The sequence below is a fragment of the Manacus candei genome, unplaced genomic scaffold (genome assembly GCF_025592945.1).
Source record: "Manacus candei isolate 608988 ecotype Guabito, Panama unplaced genomic scaffold, ASM2559294v1 h1tg000014l, whole genome shotgun sequence".
In the NCBI taxonomy this organism is placed as follows: domain Eukaryota; kingdom Metazoa; phylum Chordata; class Aves; order Passeriformes; family Pipridae; genus Manacus; species Manacus candei.
In genome coordinates this window covers 61,196,909-61,217,208 of record NW_026138062.1, presented here as the reverse complement: position 1 = coordinate 61,217,208, position 20,300 = coordinate 61,196,909, and the positions used below count along the sequence as shown (strand labels likewise).

The 20,300-nt window shown below is 39.6% G+C and overlaps 1 protein-coding gene across 1 annotated transcript; it reads right to left on the bottom strand.

Moving 5' to 3' along the window:
- Window positions 1-211: 211 nt before the first annotated feature.
- ADGRG7 (adhesion G protein-coupled receptor G7) lies at window positions 212-17,723 on the bottom strand. Its single transcript, XM_051779378.1, is given in 12 exon segments — window positions 212-287; window positions 8,376-8,391; window positions 9,443-9,655; window positions 11,393-11,500; window positions 11,579-11,697; window positions 12,001-12,093; window positions 12,588-12,722; window positions 13,635-13,654; window positions 15,068-15,177; window positions 15,975-16,001; window positions 16,004-16,105; window positions 17,600-17,723. Coding segments are annotated over 12 exon segments (1,143 nt in total).
- Between the last annotated feature and the right edge of the window lie 2,577 nt (window positions 17,724-20,300).

Sequence of the window (20,300 nt, the reverse complement as noted above, 5' to 3'; positions counted from 1 at the left end):
CGGCCCCCGGCCATGCCCGGCCAACATCGCCGCCGCCGTCATTTCCGGCCGTGCCACCTCAGCGCCGCTCCGTACGGGTCTCCTCTAACAGAGGGGTTGTTTCGAAATACAGGCCTTAGGCCCGCATAGGATTGTCGGTGCTGAAAAGCAAAACGGGCCGTAGAACTCTCCTGTAGTTGTCAGGCGCCGCCACCCTCGCACGGGAACCTGTTCATCCTCGAATAGTCACTTCCAGGCGTTCGCTGCTATTCACACACACACATTCATGGCATTCGGAGCTTGTCCGCCTAAGAGAGGAAAACATGAAACTGAGCCCTGAGTTTTGTCTGTCAGAGGTGCAGGAATGGAATCCTAAGGTGCATCTCCCAGAGCTGTTGGAACTGGACCTGCTGTTATTCTTGGATATCTGAGATTTCTGCTGCTTTTCTTCATTTATCAGTGAAGCTGCACTGTGCTAGTACAAGTGACAGAAGTGCCTATGCAGAGCTAGCTAAAGCATGACCGTGGTTAGTTATTTCCTGGAGTTAAAGGTGCCCTTGAGAAGACACCTTTTCCTTCAGTGTCTTGAAATTGGACCTATCAATCCGTTATACTTTCTGCTGCTCACATTTCATAACTTTGTACTAATGATTCAGTCCTCCTCCAATCCATTTCTTTATCAAAGCAGTGTTTCCAGAGTGTTAAGAAGAAAATTCATGATTCTTAAAGCTCACATATCACAAACAATACCAAAGTTCACTACATTATGAAGGTAAATATATTCCATGTGTAGATAAGAGCTGAACTATTGTTCCTGTAACAATTAAGCATATAACCTGAAAAAGATTATTTTACTTCGTTCCATTTCTGAAATTAGGATTCCCTGGATGAGGAAAAAAAAAAAAGCCATAAAACACGTAATTTCCTGTGAGTTTTTATGCTGAAAACATTTTATATTAGGCAAGACATGGTCAGTGTAGGCTGTAACAGTATTTTATTAACATCTGAAATACTTACACATGGGATATTTGATTTAATTAGTAAAAAAGTCAATACTTTTCCAATTCAATACTTCAAATTTTTCTTGTGTTTTTTTGCTTGTTTTTCAGGATAATATGGAGAAAATATTTTTATTAGGTTTTTTAAAGAGCCATGTTCAAAATGTAATGGGATGTGCTTTAGAGAATATTTTTGTTTGTGGGGGAAAAAATATCAGTTATTAGAAAACATTATCCTTCATTGAAGGAGCCATCCTCACAGTGCCTAGCTGTGTTTTACAATACAATCAGATACCATCTTTCCTAAACCACAGAAATTTCTAAAATACCTTTCTTCAATGGAATTGAAGGACTTGACAAAAGCAAGCACTTAGACACTTGATTTACAAATAAAAAGGGATGCCCAAAAAACCATGAGCTTCCTGTCCAAAAAAATAGTATGAATAACCTTTCCTAGGTAACTTTCAATAACCTTTTCTCGTTTTTTTGGAGCAGTAGTGATGAACTTCAACCTCGTATCTAATGTGATTGTTGTTTCTGGAGGCTTGTTAGTGCCAGAGAACACTTATTTTCTGCCTCAGAGAGAGAGCACAGATTTCTAAAGAAATGGGGAACTTTTCAGGACTGATGAAACACTTCTATGAAGATATTTAGCAAGTCTCATGTATGATGCCCAAAATGTTCAGACATCACATTTGATCATGCCCACAACTCTCTTTGGAGCAGATTGGAAGTTTTCAAAATACATGGCATTCATTTTCAAAAACCATGAAAGTGGGAGGTAAATCTGACCACACTTCTTAAACCAGATTATTTAAAACTCAAGATGGTGTGTTCTTGTTTTATTAAAACCAGCAATGACACAACATGTAAATATATTTGCTCAGGGAGCAGAATAAAGAAATACAGTTTCTAAAAACTGCCTGTCTAAATTTCCCAGGCTTTTTTTCTCGCACAGGAGAGAATGGGATGAGAATGCCAAGAATGCTCAAGTCAGGGTATGCTTCCTTCCATCCAGGTACTCTCCTGTTAACCTTGAAGGGGCGTGTCAGGGGGCAGAACCAGGGATGGACAGAACTGGGGTTGGATGGACCTTATTATAAGATCAGAGAACCAGTGTCTGAAGGTGCACATCATGTGTATTCCCTGGGCCTCAGGCCTGATATTAAAGTACCTGCTCTCTTTATTTTATCTTATACACTAAATTGGCCTGGAGTCTTTTTTCCCTGCGGTCTCTTAAGGCAACAGCAGTAATAATCACCTCAGGACTTTTTGCACAGAGAGTTTGTAGATCTGGTCATCACTGTGTACAGGGGCTTGGTTTGCAGGAGATCAATAACAAACAAATTAATGTTCAGGGATGGGGAGATTTTCACATATTTCCAATTAACTGTTTTGTAGAAAATATCCAGTGGTGTAGTAATGAAGAATCCATTACTCCAAGTACTTCATACGCCTTATGTGGAGGGGCATATTTATATGAATATAAATCCAAGAACCCATCAGGGCTGTGTGGGGAAAGAAGATGCAAGCACTTTCCTGTAGGCTTTTATCCAGCATCATTCTGAAAGGTCTCAAGCCATGAAGCTCTGGTTACTTCCCCGTTGGTTACTTTCCAACAACTAATGCAGGAGGTTTTTTTCCTGATATTCTTTCTGAAAATTATTCTATATATGATTTGCTATAAGAAAAGCCACTCAGACAGGACGGTCTTTTCAGTGCTGACCTTGAAATAAAATCCCACATTGATTTGTACAGTGGGAAGAGTTTTATATGTGACAGACCAGAAGGATAGCATCCCTTTCTGAAGAGAAGTTCTGAATCCCTGTGACTGCTTTCCAACAAGTTCCCCTGCTATACCAAGCTATAGAACAAATAAATCTGATTTGGTTTTTTTATCTCAATTATTAGTCTCAGAATTGCTAAATACTTTACCTGGGTAACATTCAAAATGCAAAACAGACAGCTGAAAACAAGACTTGTTTTTTCATGACTCATTAACATGAGGTAGCCTATCATCCAGGTGATTCTGAGCACTACAAATGTAGAGAGAGTGCTAATCATCTTTTTCATTAGTGAATCCTTTTTATTCCTACAAACACACACACACAAGTTATTAAATCTTTCTCTATACTATTTAATATCTTTTTGAGCTTTAAACTTTGTATTTATTCAGAGCTGTATTGCAAAGGTATGTTTTTCAGGTGAGTTGAGAGTATACACTTCTCTGTATTTGTCTGATGTATCATCCAGAAAAGAAATCCAGAAAAATAAATGTAACCAAATTTATCAGACTAATTTGTGCTTGGAGTATGCAGCTTGGTTGTATCTTTCTTTAACAAAAAAAAAAAAGTGAGGTTTACCAAGGCAACAAGAAGCATTGAAAATTAGCATTTTAGGTATTATAAGTTTTTTATAACTTATAACTTGTAACTTCAATCCAAATGTGCATAATTTTCAATATAAGAATAAGCTGCCAGTGAAGTTTGAATATCCAGTTTCTCTCAAGCCTGAAGAGACTCAGAGATAAGGTATTTCATTTGCTCCAATCACAAAAATTGTACATAAAGGAAAGAAGAAATGGTACTAAGTTTTGTTGAACAGATCAGTTCCATGGAACTTATAAAAATTAAAGCAGTCCCCTTTTAAATAATACGGTGTACACTGTGGAGTTTGTGACATACAGCCTGTGTCAATACATGGAGTGTTGATGTAAAACAGAGCAAGTAAATCTTCTTCAAGGTGCTAGAGAACTGGCCTGGTGTTCAGCTGTGCTGGGAAAGTCATAATTCTCATTTGGCTGGACCCAGCTCTGCTCTCACTTTTATGGATTTAAATTGGGGTTTACTGTCATTGCACCAAGCACCATTACATTTCATACCAGATTGATGCAGAGCATAACTTTTGCCCTCCAAGAAACATGGCTATGCAGGTTTGCCTCCTCAATGCCTTTGCTTCACTTCTTGTCTTCCTCATCCCCTGCCTGCCTGTTCACTAGGCAGCATATCTCATGGGAAGGAACCTCATTCCCAAGTTTTTATCTGGGTAATAAACATGCTTCTTAAAGTCTGTTCCTCCTTCAGCCCTAACAGAGAACTTCCAGGCTGCCAAGCATTTACTGTGCTCTCAAAGCAAATACACAAAGCAGTGAGTCAGAATCACCCTGTTTGGACATGTGTAACTCACTAGTCACAAGACACAGTGAAGAACCTAATGCTGTGCTGTCATGCAAATATACCTGGAGCACAGTGACAGGTAGTCAGGCAACTTCCGCTGGACATTTTCCAGCTTGTACATGTAGTCCAAATTCTAAATGTTTTAGAGGAATTACCTCTGTAAATGCAAAACATAATAATGAAACAATGAGGGTTGAAAACTGCTTGGTGGGAGCCATCAGGAACAACACACCACACAAGCTGAATAAACAACATGGAAAAGGCAGCTGTTCCTGTGCACTGTATTACAAGAGTTTCTTGAAGGAAGCTGAGATTTTCACTTTTCAATGTGGGCATCTGTCTGCATTCTTCAGTTCTCCAAGTAGTTCCCTTTCAACTTGCAGTGTTGCTACTAACTGCTGTACTGACTTTGAAATGTGTTGTTTGGTCATTAATAAATAATAGGCAACAAATAATGACAGTCACTCCTTGCTTTTGGATGTATTCAAGGCTCTGGCTGAAGTCACTAGGAACCTCAGAGATATCTAAATTAAGTCCATATATGCAATCACCTTATTTGAAAGATTTTTTTACTTAGTTAGCAGAAATAGATTGTTTAATGCCTTGATTACTGTGAAAATTTCTCCTGCACACAGCAGACCTGTGCTGCTGTGCCAGTGACCAAGCTATTGGTTTCAGTGCTGTATCAAGACAATGAAAAAAAGCTCAGTTTATACCAGTAGTGTGAGCACTAACAGAAGATTATTAAATCACATGGCACTAAACCAGAGAGAGACACTGATTCTAGTTGCCCTCTGCTGATCCCCTATCTTTACAGCTTTCCCTGACTGCACTCTGTACCATAAAAGTTGCAATATATACAACTTTAAATCTTACCCCATCCAATTACTGACATGGTTACAAAGAAATGTCCAGGCAGTGGCTTCGTGGCTCTAAGCAACAAGTACAATTGTGCAGAATTGAGTGCTGTCAACGTAAATGTTGCCAAGAAAAAATAGCACAGTAGGACAGCCACAGCTGTACACCAGGAGTCTGTGGGAGGATCTACCGTGTCAGAAGTGAGTAAGCTGTTACTGGTGTTATCATAAGGAAGGTATTGCTGGTGGTAGCTGGTAGTATCACTGCTGTGATTCCTGGCATTATGATTTTCAATTCCAGAGATGAAGATTATGTTAAAAATGAGCATTAAAAGCAGAGACTTGCTAACATTCATGTTACAGATGACTTTCGAGTTTTCCTACTGGTAGGAATATGTTTAGGAGAAAAAAGTAGAGCAAAATAAGAAAAATTGTAAAATATTTCCTCATGTCTATTTGTACTAAAAGCAAGCTAGAGAGTACAGCCTTTAACACAGACAGAAACCAAAACAATAACTTTTTTTCAAAACTGTGTCATCATTACTTTTAGCCAACTTGCCAAATCCATCAGTTTTATCGGATTTCAACTAGAACAGAGAATACCCAGCAACTTTTAGGACTGGGCCTTGTCTAAAAGCAGTTTGGGATGCATTTTCCTTTTTCCATTCTACTCTTTTTGGAATCCTTTTCTTCAGTGTTAAGAAGTGAAGTAGCATAAAACACATATTTCCCAAACATTCTCCAAAGTGCAAAGAGAATAATAAAACTCTACTTCCAAACTTCTTATCACAGAATCAATTAGGTTGGAAAAGACCTCTGACACCATCAAGTCCAACCTATGACCCAACATCACCACGTCAACTAGACCATGGCACTGAGTGCCACATCCAGTCTTACCTGAACACCTCCAGGGACAGTGACTCCACCACCTCCATATAATATGTATATTATACATATATAATATATGTATAATTATAATTATATATTATATAATTATATATAATTAAGATTATAGTTAAATAACTGTATATAATGTATGTAAATATATATTATTAAAAACAAGTGCATATAAGAGGCAGAGTCTGGAAGTTCCTGCAGTCTTAAAACATTGGCCTTGGTGGAATTGCTCAAATCTGCATTAGTACAAGTAGGATGAAAAACATGCATTCATCTCTAATAACTACAGCTCCGTTGGCATGACTTTGCTCCTTGTTCAAAGGGGAATCACATGACACCAATAATCACAGGCACATCCATTGAGGAAATTTGTTGCAATCGTATTTGTATTAAGTCACTCACAATTAAACAGTAGCACAAGCAGTTACTGGCTAGAAGAAAGATAATTGTTTAGAAATTGTAATACAAGGGTACAAGGGGGGTCAAGCTGGTGGTGGAATGCTGTTACACATTTTTAAAGCATAGTATTGAGTGAGATAGTGAACTGAAAAGCTCAAAGTGTATCCACAAACTATATACAGAGCAACATATTGTAACTTAGTGTAAAATACTTGCAGTTTTACGTCTTCCCTCTTACCTAGTGAATATTTGAAACGAAATGGTAGCAATCAGGCCAGCCATGGACAAATCAAGACCAATATAAGAAATATACTCCAAAGGCTTTGCGTATTTATATTTGATCTGAAAGGCCTAGAAAACAAATTGTATCAGTTATGTCAGATGAGAAGAGATACATTTCTTTCTGAAGTTTGTGTTTCTAGTTGCACATAAAACCAAAAATGGTTTAGTAAAGTTATGTCTGTTGCTAGCCACTGCCAAAATTTTCAGATCTCACAAAATTATTCTGGACTTCAAAACAAGAGAAGCTTTTGAAGAAAGCCAAAAAGAGTTTTAACAGTGTAAATCAAATATTTAGCAAAATAGCAGATTAAATTATTCATAGAAAAATGCAAGGTGACACAAACTGGAAGAAACAGCTTTAACTTTTCATACTGGTGAACATTCTGAATTTCGGCTTCTCGGTCTAAGGTAAGATGTTACAAATAAGTATTAATTGAAACCAGACTTTGTATATTGACAATAAAGCAGCAAGTAAATGTAAATGTATTCAGTGGAACAGAATATACTCTTGCATTTGCATAAACAGATGACAATCTTCTCTAGAATGCAGTCACTTTGTGCCATAAGGACATGCATAAGATAAAGGGAAATACAGAAATAAGTAAATAGTACAAATATGGAAATGCTATTTTATGAAGACAGAGTAAAAAGAAACTCTGAAATCCTGGCCCTGCTGAAGTTAGTGACCACAGATATCCGATTTTATCCGGGGTGTGTTTTGTTTAGAAAAGCTGAAATAAATACTGAAAGGATAACAAATGTCAGAGACAGACAGTCATTCCCAAATAGTCTTGTTAGTACGAGAGAGAAGTGTATAAAACTTTATGATAGCAGGCTTAATATTTACAGAGCAATTGCTTTTTATAAGCATATAAGCAAAGGAAGTAGGTAATGCTAAATCCTCTGAGTTATTTACCCAGCACAAGGCAGTGCCACAGCTAGCCCAGATTCCAGGCTACTCTGCTTTTTTCTGGGGCCACCTTAGACTTTAGATATACCCTCACTTAACAATCAGCTGCAGCAATAGGAGTGCAGAGCCAGGATTTGCCAATACATTTGGCTCTCCAGCAGCTTGGGCACAGCTTGCATGTCACAATTTGCAGATCTGCCACAGGTCAGAAGCAAGTACATGGGGACATCTTAAATTCCTGTACCTTCTATCCCAGCGTGTCTATCCCCCTGTATATCAACATACTGGTCTTATAGTTAAAAACAACTAAACAAATGAAAAAAAAACCAAAAGAGACTCTTCCCATTAAAAAAACTACAATGTACTACCATCAGGACAGCAAAATTACTGGTGTGATTACACCTGCATCTCAAGAACTGGTCTCTTCCTTTTGCACAGCCGGCAGTGCTCCAGTCATTGACAGAGTAGTCCCAGAAGACACAGGCATGATCACACAGCTGCAGTTCAGATGTGTTGTACTATGGATTGGGGTTGCAAGGAGAAAAAGTGGTTACAGAAACACAAAGAGATAGGCACTAGCAAAGAGCATGTACTGACAATTATTTGATTTTAAAAGGGGAGCTGACAGCTACTAAGAGATGCATGTGTTTCCAGTAAACCTTATGAAAGATATCAATAACAGCATAATTTTGCATTTTGAGCTTGCTTTATGTGCCTTTCTCAGCCAAAATTGCCAGTGAAGTTACCCATTTTTGTGAATTATTCAGGTAACTCAGATTCAGATTCCCATTGACTGAGCATTAAACAACTGCCAATTGAATTCTGCCTGAGTCAAACAACAGCTTTCAGAAATCAGTAGCATTACATGACTGCCAACCTGAGCTGAATCCACGCTGTAACAGGAAGCAAACAATGATAAATGCTGTGGACCATCCCCTCCCCTCCTGCATCACAGTGGCACTCATGCAGTCATACATCAAACAGCATGCAATTACTTTCGGACAACACACTTCTTCAGGATACTGCAATTAGAACTGCATTTTAATGAGCAACAAGCAGCTTGAAGTGCAAATAAGAAGCGAACACAACTCTTCACAGTATTAGGCAGCTCAATTAAAAATGAGGAATAATCGTAGGAGTGAAAAAATCAATTATAAGTTTGTTTCAGTAATTTCCTTAGAAATGACACACCTCCCATGTGCTTATACATATCTGTACTTAGCTGTATGTAACTATATATATCCATACTTAACACATGGTGATGATTATGATCTGTAATATGGATGCACTTGAGCTTAAAAGCTTTGTTAAATATTGTAAGAAGAGGCCAACTACTGTTTTCTGGAGAAACCATGCCAAACATGAATACATATTATCTAAAAATTCAGGGGTTTTGGCAAATGGACAGTCACATAGAGCATTTCCTGCAAGAAAGCAATAACATCTGGAAACAGTCCCTGGTGGACGAAGTCAAAACAAAGCACACAATGGTTTTAATTGGAAGCCAGAGTTAAAAGATAGTATGAAAGATGAACACCCCCCACATTGGTACGTATATTGGGCCATGCCAGTTTTGTTGAATTTTCTTGTTTTCCAAAGTTTTGGTAGTCTCCTGGAGGAAAAAACTGTCCTCCAGGGACCTGTTTTTTTCATTCTTGATATAAGACTAATGTACCCTAGGACAAATCTGCTCTGGTATACCTGTAACTTTTTATGGAATAGTGTTTTGGGTACAAATGTCCTAGGTTAACAGTACTGAGTTGGCAATATCAGCTGTTAAATAAAGAAGTTGAAAAATGTTTTTTATGCCACAGTTTCTAAACACCCAATGTTTTTTATGCCACAGTTTCTAAACACCCTTCATTTATGTCACCTATACACCCCACAAACTCTGTCGATTGCTTATTCCCACAGGGCACTGTGCCAAAAAAAAACCCAACAAACCTCTGCTGGAGTGTCTTTCCATAAGTCCTGAAGACACATAGTAGGGCTGGTTCAAAATGAACATGGCTATTCCAACACTGCTCGCTCTTTCGCCATCAGTGTTGCCAGAGATGATTCGTTTAGACAAACTATTGCAACTCTGATAAATCCTTGACTGGATGAGTTTGTAGTTTTGATACAGGACAAATCCAACACTTCCATTGTCTGATGAACCTTCGCAAAGAAAAGAGAAAGGCAGTACAGATAGCATATGTCAGAGAAGCTGGTGCTTTCAAAGAAGCCCACACTATGCTGTTTCACACATTCAGAATTTACAGGAATTTTTTGTTTATATATTTAATTAAAATTCATATGAGTAGCACAGAAGAGCTGCTTTCCCATGAACCTCAAGAGACATCTTCAATTTTTGCTGAGGTGGAGTGTGAAAATAATGAAAACCCTTCTCTTAATATCATTTCTGGAGAAAAATACTGCTAAGTTAGGAAAATAATATCCTAAATCCCGATATATACACACACTTCAAATGGCAAGGCTTTTAATAAGACTAAATGAGAAACAGTCACACCAGGGACATTTACAGTTAGTGGGAAGTTAGAGGATAAGTTAGAGGAAGTTAGAGGCTGGCTGGACTTTTGCCTTCAGATCCGACTTTTGGACTCTGTTTCTTTTGCACACTTCTAGCAAATTGGAGTTCATCTAAGTGATCTAAATCACTAGTCTTAATTGTTGCTTAAGTGAGGGAGCAGAAATCCCAGATTATATATTGGATTTTGTTATTGATTTTATACTTGAATTAAGATCAAAAGAGACTGATTTGATCTCTCTCTGATCTGATCATCAAGTGAGACTAATGTAGCTTTATATCTACAAAAAGATGCACTTAATATTGAAGGAATCTATTGGGGGGGTTTTAAGAAAAGCTGTGCTTTCAATTTAGCTGTCTTGAGGGAAGTGTTATGGTATACTGCTATTATGATAAAGGCTTTAATTACATGATCACAATGTTTTTCCACAGGATTGTTGTCTGAAACAGTGAACAGAATGTACAGTGACCAGATAATGAACTATTCAGTGATTTTTTTATTGTCGATGCTGGGAGTGTAAGGCTACCTGATTTATCTCTTCAAGTCTTTTCTAACCCTAGTGAGAGGACTGAATTATTAATTTCTCTGCAGGCTTGTATTCAAATGATATTCAGCATTGTGATGTCTAAGTGCTCCATTAACTTTGCCTTCATTATACTCTTGTGCTGTGATGTCTCAGTGCTGCTGACACTACACAGAGAGACTGAGGACAAGTCTGCTGGTTTCAGGTGCCCAATCTGAAACTCTTGTGATGTCATAGAAATGCACGTTTGAAGCTCAGCTGCCCCACACCCCCCAGCTTCTGAAGCAAATGAAGCAGAGGAACTATAACTTTTTTTTTCCTTCCTAGTCAACACCAATTTATCCTCTGAGCACTACAAATAGTAAGTAGTGGACATCTGGAAATATCCCAAATGCCTGTGCCATTAATGGCTAATCTAATTTGCAGGTGTCAGGATGTGTATGTCCTGGCTGACACCTGACAGTAGTAGTAATTTTAGTTGAAATGGTTGATGTCTTCTGATTTCAGGCAAAGTAAGTGTGTATTAGTTCTTGATGTTTGTAGAGGTATGGTCAAAGATTCATTACACTCTCAATTTTAGAAAACAAAACAAATGAAAAAGTCCCAAACACTGAAAGTATTCTGGTCATTACGTGTATGTATGCATTCATCTATAAATAAAATTATCCAGCTCATTTGACATGTGCATTTCTTGTACCACCATATGGCATTAGCAGGCATAAAAACCAACTTGTAATTGCTTATATTGGCTGAGGGGTTTTTCCCCAAAGGAGATTTTTAGTGAATATTCATTCAAAAATTTCCGAGGTAAAATTTTCAAAAGGAGAAAGAATTTTCTGATACTTAAAATGTTGAACAGTATCTGAACTTCATTACTGAGGTCACTAAGAAGCCCAGGAACATTTTCCTGTATTTCTAGTTTTGTTGACTGGCACTTCCCCAGTGCTGTATCTGCAACAATCAGCAGTATATGCATTAGGATTTATATTTCAAACTGCTGTGTCCAGGTAAATCCAACAAAGGACTTACTTGTCTGTGCCAAAAACAGAATCATAGAGGAGCTTAATTTCAGTGGAGCAGACTGGATTGCAACATTGGGCTGTGAGATGTTGCCAGTCAAAGAAAATTCCTCCACTGTTTTTGTGAGGCTGCATAAAAAAAACGAGTGCAATAAAAGCTACCATTTTTTTGTTAATGTACAGCTCCAGGTTCTGTTTCTGAGCTTCCTCTCTGATTTGGCTCTCCAGTGGGAAGTGCTCCTCATTTCCTATCCCCATGCTTTCTCCAAAGCGGAAGAATCCAGCAGTGTTTATATTGGTGTAAATTGGAAATTGCATATTGGAGTTGAATGCTAAAAGTATTTTGTCTTGTTCATGAACCACTTTCATCCTGAAACAGAAGGGAAAATGCAGTCGACTACATCTAAAGGAAATGGTAAGAGCTAAAGTTACCCTGATGTAACATTGACAAGATTACTGTGGATGAATTCTGTTTCATTGGCATCCAAGAGTTGACTCACTGTAGCCATTACTGCCACAGATGCCAGAGACAAGCAGAAAAAAAGGCAATATTCAAATGCAATTGAAATAAATCACCCCATGTGCTACACAGTGGAGGGGCAAGGTAAGAACACTTAACAAGCATTGCTGAAAGTACACACAGTAGAGTAAAAAAGTACAGGAAGCCATTTAAGAGAACACAAGCTTTGTGCCAATGGATTCATAAATGCCACACTTTTATTAATTTAGATAGTTAGAATTAAATTATTAGCTTAAACATCAAATGATGCTCATATTACAATTTCAAATATATGCAAAATTTACACTCAGCCCTGAGAACTGACCCAGTTCCACAAGTATGCACTCAAGACCACTTAAATAACTTTGTTAAATAGCAAAAAAAATGCATTTGTTTGTCGTGTTAGGTGTAGTTGAGAGGAAGGACGGTGTCTTTTCTGCTGGTGGGGATGCAGAATTGATATCCCAATAGTAAGCCAAAAAGCCACACAAGTCTTATATTAGTCCTAAGAAGTTTCACCTGAAAGTCTTCTGAAACATTTAGCTTTTCCATAATCTGCACTGCGACATTTGCAGCAGCAGTGAAGTTTTGTGTGGTCCGTTGGTCTGGCATGGAGGTGAGGATTTGAGTGTTACTTGCAATAGCTGAAACCTTGCTGGGGCCTGCATTTCCTGTGAGGAAAATGCCATTCAACAGAAAGAAAATGGGAAAAGGAACAAGAGTCACCACTTTTACAACATTCTCACACAAAATAAAAACATACAAGTAATTGGTCCTCTGAAATGTTTATGTTCATGTCAAGTATGCGGTGTTTACAAATTCTCCCTAGAGAATGATTTCATTAATTCAAGGAGTAGCTTGTATTGGAAGGGAGCCCTGGAGGTCCCCTAGCCCAGCAGGGGTGGATGAGATGAGTCTGTTCAGGGGCTCACTTTGAATACCCACAACCTCCCTCAGAAAAGTGTTTGTTTGACCAGTGTCAAGGGGAAAAATTTTCTCTTGCCTAATTGGAATTTCCTGTATTGCCACTTGTCTCTGTGGCCACTCATCCTAAAACTGCACACCTTGAAGAACAGCCTGGCCCCATTGTTCTCCACAATTTGCCATGAGGTAACTGCAGACAGCAGCAGGACCTCTCCTTTGTCTTGAGGTCATTGAGATTCTGAGTCTGTGAACTTCTGCACACCTCTCACTATTCCTTAAATAACTAGAATAGGATTTTTTGAAAAGCCATCAGAAGAACTTGAGAAATGTCATCTGGAGCAATCATGCCTCTCAACACAGTGTTTGTAACCTGCACTGAGGACATTATTCTAAATTCAGTATATTATATATAGTGTCAGGTTGGAATAAATGTAGAAAAAAATCAAATAAAATATTTTGGTGCTGGAGGTACTAATAAGAATTGCTGTAAGTACTGGCTAGGTCCAGTTTTAGTTAGTTAGCACTTAATGGGTAGAGCGTAAATGTCTATAGCATCTCAAGAGTCTAAACACAAAAAAAAGATGAGGCATTAGCTATATGATATATGAAGGTATAGCTAGGTAACAATAAGATTTAAAGAGACAGAAAATCTGCTAAAATAATCTGTTTTCTAATCCTGTCAGTGAATAGTTTAATTGAATAGCTTCAGTAACTGAATTTTTCTCAAATTGTTTATGTTGGGAAGCTATCAAGATTAATTCAATCATGTAGTTTTGATGTGTTTGTAAAGCTCGGAATGGTTGAAAATAAAGGTGAATGTGTTGCATGGGTAGGAAGGAAATTTGCACTTATAGTTACTGCAGATTATATTGTTTGACTTGAAAACACCTGCATATGCATCACAAACAAACAGTGCATCATGAACGCCTGTTTTCACTGTTCTGACTTTTAGCATGACCTTTGACTCAAAATAAATATTTCTGTTTAAAAGGAATCAATCCTTGTAAACCTTGGCTCTGGGTCACTGGCATGAACACCTCCTCCTCCCATTCCCTAGCTCCCCGAGCGGCCCTTGGCTCACTAGATGGCAGCCCGACATTACGGCTCCCAGTAAAACCCCATATTACTGATGTCAGAAGAACAACCTTATGTTGTAACTTACTGGCATTAGAAATAGCTACTGCTAATATTATATATTAGTTTGAACCATTTAGTGAAGGCTATGTACTGCAAAAAATGTAATATTGAGCTTGAGGGTCTCCCAGCAAAGGATCAAAGCAGGTGAAGCATTGAGTTGAAGGTACAGTAGTCAAGCAAAAATGCACAAGGAAAGGGACTTCTTTTACTTAAAGGGATTGTAGCTGAGGGGGAAGGGTTTTGTTTTTTGGGGTTTTTTTCCGATTGGGACTAGTGATAAGGAAATGAAACACAGAAGCAGAAGAGAAGTAGTCACTGTGATGTGCTTAGTCATGTTCAGCTCTCCGTGTTTTGCAGATGTAGCAGAGCTAAATCTTTGAGCGAGGCTTAGGGGTTTATGGATTTAGGGATTTTATGTAAGGCATTCATACAAGAGAGTTTAAATTTGAATTCTTGAAGGACAGAAATGTTCTATCCGTGTTCAGCTGATCATAGAGCTGGATGGAAAGGCTTCACTCTTAATCCACCTGAACGTATTGGTGTCAGTGTCACTCTCATGCCAGTCTCCTCCAAACTCCTTGCACATTCTTACAGATTTGGCATCCTGAGTCAGCATCGCCTCCATTCAGAGGCAATTGCTATAAATTGGGAACCTGAGTGAGGAAATTACAGGCCAGTTAAGAAATATGGAATGGGATGCTGTGTTCAGGCAAACCCAAGCAAAACAAAATAATCACCATTGGAAATTCAGGCCATTTGCAAAGCAGACGCATGCCAAGAATGCCACTGAAAAAGGCTTTGGCCAATATTTTGCTTTCTGTTAAGTCTTAAGAAACATAACATATATATTTCTTGCCTCAATTTCCTATCCCCCCTCTTTTTTGTCCCCTGGGATGATGCAGAATCTCAGACACTGTTTAAATAGTAATTTAATATTACCTGTGATACTAAGGAGTCCAGATTTTCATTACAATTCAGAATTTGGTGAGGCTTTAAAGTAGGATTTTTCCCTTCTCTGGAGCACATCTGGATTGCTATTGAAGCATTACCTGTAATTTTGTAAAAGCAGGAAGAAATCCATTTAGTACAGAAGCACTCGCACATGCACATGACCTCATTGGGAATTAAAACTGTACTGTGAGTGTGACACCCTATCCAGTGTTATTTTCTGCTTGCTTGTGAAAATTTATCTCTCAGTGTTACAAGTGACCATCAATTATTTTAGTTGTTGTTCTCTTTAGAATATGTGTTTTACATTCATATACACAATCTTGTCAGAGTAGCAGACATTCTTTATGTTGAAATAAGACAGGTTTAGTTGTGCTAGAGCTGCAGAAACACCTTTTAAATGGGAGACACCAGCATCAGCACTGAAATATCAGAAAGAGATTTTAACATGTCTTGAAAAGCATAATTTATATGTTATGAAAGAAATGGAAAGGGCACATGGAACAGCCATGCAACACTTACTCCTCTACAAGGTCTGTGAAAGCTGAGACAGTTCATGGAACCACAGTTGATGTAAAGAATCCTGAATCCTAATGCTAAATAGTAGGATACAAACACGTTGTTTTTCTATCAAAAGGCTCTATCTGCTCTATCAGGAGCAGATATTAGCTGACCCTAAGCCCACCCCTAGACAGGCATGGATCTGACTCAGCCTGTGTACCTTAAATTCTCTGCATTTGGGATAGAAAGCCATGTGGAAAAGTTCGTGTTTCTGCTGCCTAAGCTGTGCAATTCTGGCTTGAAACACAGACTTTGCATCTTGTCTAATAATCCAACATTTTTCACAACCTTTACATTCACTTTTAGGAACTAGAAGCAAAAGGAAAGAAATGCATACCATTCACAGCATCGGGTTCACATTTTCTTTGGAGTTGCCATACTTACCCACTATGATCCATTCAAAAGTAAGGGGTTTTCTATTGCTTGCAGAAATGTTCACTGTGCTGGTACTGTCGTCACAAAAATTAACTGCACAGAAAGAAGAAAATAACCTATATCCAGATGAAATATTTCTAGCACAAGGATCAGTTTTCAAAAATTAGGGAGTGTTGAGACAATAGAAGCTCATTGAATCTTTTGCTCTAAATTAAATAAAAGCAGTTGGGTAAATCCTGTCTAAACCCAAGCTGCTGAGCTGCCACAAGTGGTATTTATGAAGTCAGTGAAATCTTAAAAGCCCATCCTCTTTGCCATCTCTCCTATTTTCACTGCTTTGGTCCTCAAAAATTTGTAAAATATTATAAAGCTTCACTTTCAGTGTCTTAATACCCAGGCAGAAACCAGATTTGGTAACCTACTGCCACAGAACACAGCAGGTGGCAAAGATACACGTTTGCTTCAAATGGGGCTTGGACAATTGATGGGGAACAGTTGTCTGGTGACTCTGAACCATGATGGGTCAGACGGGACTTCTGGTTCAGGAAGTCGCTGTCCTGCTGGCTGCTGGAATGGGACAGAATGACCACCCCAAACCCTACACCTTGTCTAAGCACACAACACTGGCTACATTTAAAGGCAGGATGATGTGCTCAGTTGGACCCATGGCCTGACCCAGTACAGCAGCCTATTACAATCTCAATCATACCATACTGCTGTAACGGAGAACAAATTTACCTTGTAAAACTACAAACACTTGGAGAAAATATTGCAGCACACAGGCAGAAAATTTTTGCTTCATCTTACAACTTGCAACATCTTGGTTTCACTAATTTTTGCTGATTCAGACCACATTTCAGCTGACTGTGTCCCATTAGCCGGACTGACTCAAAGAAGCGTATTTATGGTCAGGGTCCTGAGGGGGGCTTGAGATGCCTGGAGTGTTCTCCATATTCTGGCACAGGCTTTTTTGCTAACTCACATAATTTTCTGTATTATTTTCTGTAGGGTCTGTTTCCCCGTGATACAATGATACTTTCCTTCTACGGAAGTTATTATGAACAATAAGGATGCATGACACTGCAAAGATGAGGTCTGCCTTATAGCACCATATCTGACCCTTGCTTGCCAGAAGGGGGTTAGCAGGACAAGGTGTCAAAAATGTGGGGTGGAAGGAACCTCTGGAGGACACCTAGGCCAAACAGAGGCTTCACATCCTCATGTTGCAGTGTTGCAGTGACATGTTGCAGTGACACGCTACCTTTTTAAACCAAACCATTTCTCTTCATGCTCAATCTCAGCCATCCCGAACTGTAGTTTATGAGTGTTGCCTCTTGCTTTCCTTCTGGTGTTACTGAGAAGGGTTGGTCTTTGCAACTCCCATTCAGTTGAAGATCACTTTTAGCTCTGCCCTCAGCCTCCTCCTCAGCACAGTGAACAAGCCCAGCTCTCTCCCTGCATGCCACCTGTCTGAGGCCCCTCACTGTCCTCAGCACGTCCTGTTGGACCCTCTCCAGTTTCCCTAAGTCTGGTTAATCTGTGTTACAGGTGGCAAAACGAAACACCTATTTCCCAGTGATGCCTCACCAGTGCCAGGAAGGGGAGAGTAACAGTGTCCATCGACCTGTCTGCCTCCACATAACATAGCTGCTCTTCTGCCTTGGCAATGAACCACATGCTCTTGGCTCGTACTGAACTTGGCATCCATCATCACTCCCAAGTAGCTTCCAGCAGGCCTGCTCCTCAGCCAGCAAGTTCCTGGTCTGTACCAATGCACAATCCAATGCACGGAGATCAGCACTTATTCTTGTTGAACGCTGTGAGTTTTCTGCTGGAGTGATCTTCAGGTTTCTCAAGTTCTTTTGCATCGAAGCTCCAGCCATGCCCCAGTCTCAGCCATAGCCTCTATCCACCCACCAGAACGTATGATGATTTTTATTCCGTCTTTTGGCGGAAATAGTAAGTTTTGTTCAAAGTAGTCATTGCACACGCTGCTGCAGCTTCAGGAAACAAAAAAGCACAGTCTAAGCAATATCAGGGAAATTGCAAATCTTAGAAATTTCTCAGTATATTGTGGTATTCGTTGTGTTCATCAAGCTCTGAAAATGTTAAGGTTTTTTAAAAGAGGCTGGAAATCTTGAATGGTTAGGGGGTATTCTGCAGCAGAAATTTCGGTAGGGAAGGGATTGGTGGACCTCGGGCTCTGAAAGATGGATCCAACATCTGGGGTATCTCCAGAGACCTTACAGTCAATCTCACCTGGTCTCTAAGTGAAGGATGGAGTTGGAGTCCCTTCCAATAATGTTCACAGTGGATATTGCCCACCTGTGCCCTGGCTGCAGTGTATGCCTTGGAAATAATGCAGAAAACTGGAGTTGAGGACTGCCATTTGATCTGACATTTTAATGCCTGTGTTTGGAGATGCTGACAAGCTGAGTAAAGCCAGAAAACTCAAAAGTAAACAGCACTACCAGGAACATGTGCCGTTGTATATTTCTAATGTTCTCACTGAACTAAAAAGATTGCCTAACTTCCTACTCTTCAATGGCATTCGTAGAACTGGAAGATTATTGCAAACTATAGGGGCAATTCTGTCCTTGGCACACATTGTTCAGCTTTTGCTCATGTTGTTGCTATGTAGCAATTGTGTTTCAGGCTGTCTCAGCTACACTGCAGCCAGATGTGTATGATGATAGTGGAATAACATCTAAATGTTGTTAGGTAATGTCCATATTAGCCATCAGCTTTTCAAAACACATTGGCTCTCCACTGGAAATTTTACGGAAAACTCCTCCAGCAATTGAGATCTGGGTCACCCAACTAAGCAGCTGTGGAGAACATTTGTTTCTGTGGGAGCTGGTGCCTGGTTGGGCAGTGTTGCCCCACTGCTCAGCAGCACTGTCTCACTTGCCAGGCACAGGCACAGGCACATGGGGCCATATGGCATAGGACTGACACTGCTTTGGATTGGGAGCCTGGGAACCCACAGGATACAGGGGAAGCTGCAGCACAGCTCCAAGCCTCTGTCTTGCTCGGTGAGCACCTACCCAAAACAGCCAGGGAGACAGCTGGGTAATCTGGCACAGAGGATCCCAAAACCACAGGAAAGCTGCCCTGAAAACACCCGAGCCCTGGGCTGCCTGCTGAGGAGCAGTAGCAGATGGCTGGGGCAGCCTCAGGTGGGAGCAGTGGTGGCAGTGCTTCCACAGCTGGGCTGGGGGCAGGGGTCTGGCTTTGGCACTGTTAGTCATGGGCTTCAAAGGAGTGTAAGGAAAGGGAAAGGTGAAAAGGAAGACAGGGCTGACACTTCTTTGAAAGAAGCAGAACAGAAAAGCCCTGTGTTTACCCCTGGAGGTGCAGACACAGTTGCCATGAGGCCCGTGCAGCAAAGGGCAGCAAAAGGCATCAGCCTTATCTTTGCCTTCCCCAAAAGAGGCCCTCTGTAACAAGGTGACACTCGTAGGATCTGTTAATCCTAGTTGAAGCTGTGCCTCAATTTAGTGCTTCCTGGTAACTTTTCTTAGCCTACTGTTCAAGGTCTCATGTAGCCCTTTTTTTTTTCCAAAGAGAAATCTGTGTCCTTCCTGAACATAAATTCCTGAGTTGACTAATGCATTTATATCTACTACACACACAGTAAAACTCATCAGGCTCCAGTAATTGTGGCATTAGCTTAAAATCACAGGGTTCTTCTGGCTTTAAGATTCAGAGAACATCTTCTTTGCCTTTGTCTTTTAAATTTTGCAGACATTGTTAATCTCAAGAATCCCATTGATTTTTGACCATATGTATTTCTAAACTAAAACTAAACAATTCTTGCATAATACTATGTCACCATGAGTTCATTGTTGATGCTAATACTTGTGGTTAAAGTCTGAATAAAGAAACACTACCACTATGCACAGCAAGCAATGCATCAGAGAGGCAAGGAAGTGTTCTGCAGCCCTGAAGTAGCTGCAGCTGAAATCCATTTCCTAGCAGCTCATTTGCTTGCAGTTCTGTAGATGTTAAGCATAAGCAGAGGTATCCCCATGCTGCACTGAGAGTTAACTCCCATCTCATCTGTGTTTAGCTCCAAGTCAAACAAAGCTCTGAGCATATACTTATATTAGCAAAGGTAGATTATTAATGACATATGTTAAATAATCACTGTTTACTTTTGTGTCCCTTCTTGGGCTTGGGTATGTTCAATCCCTACAAACATCTGATAAATCTCTTGAAGTCAATGTAACCTAATGTATCCTCATATAAACTTTCCTTTAGGTTTCTTGGTCTCAAATCATATCTG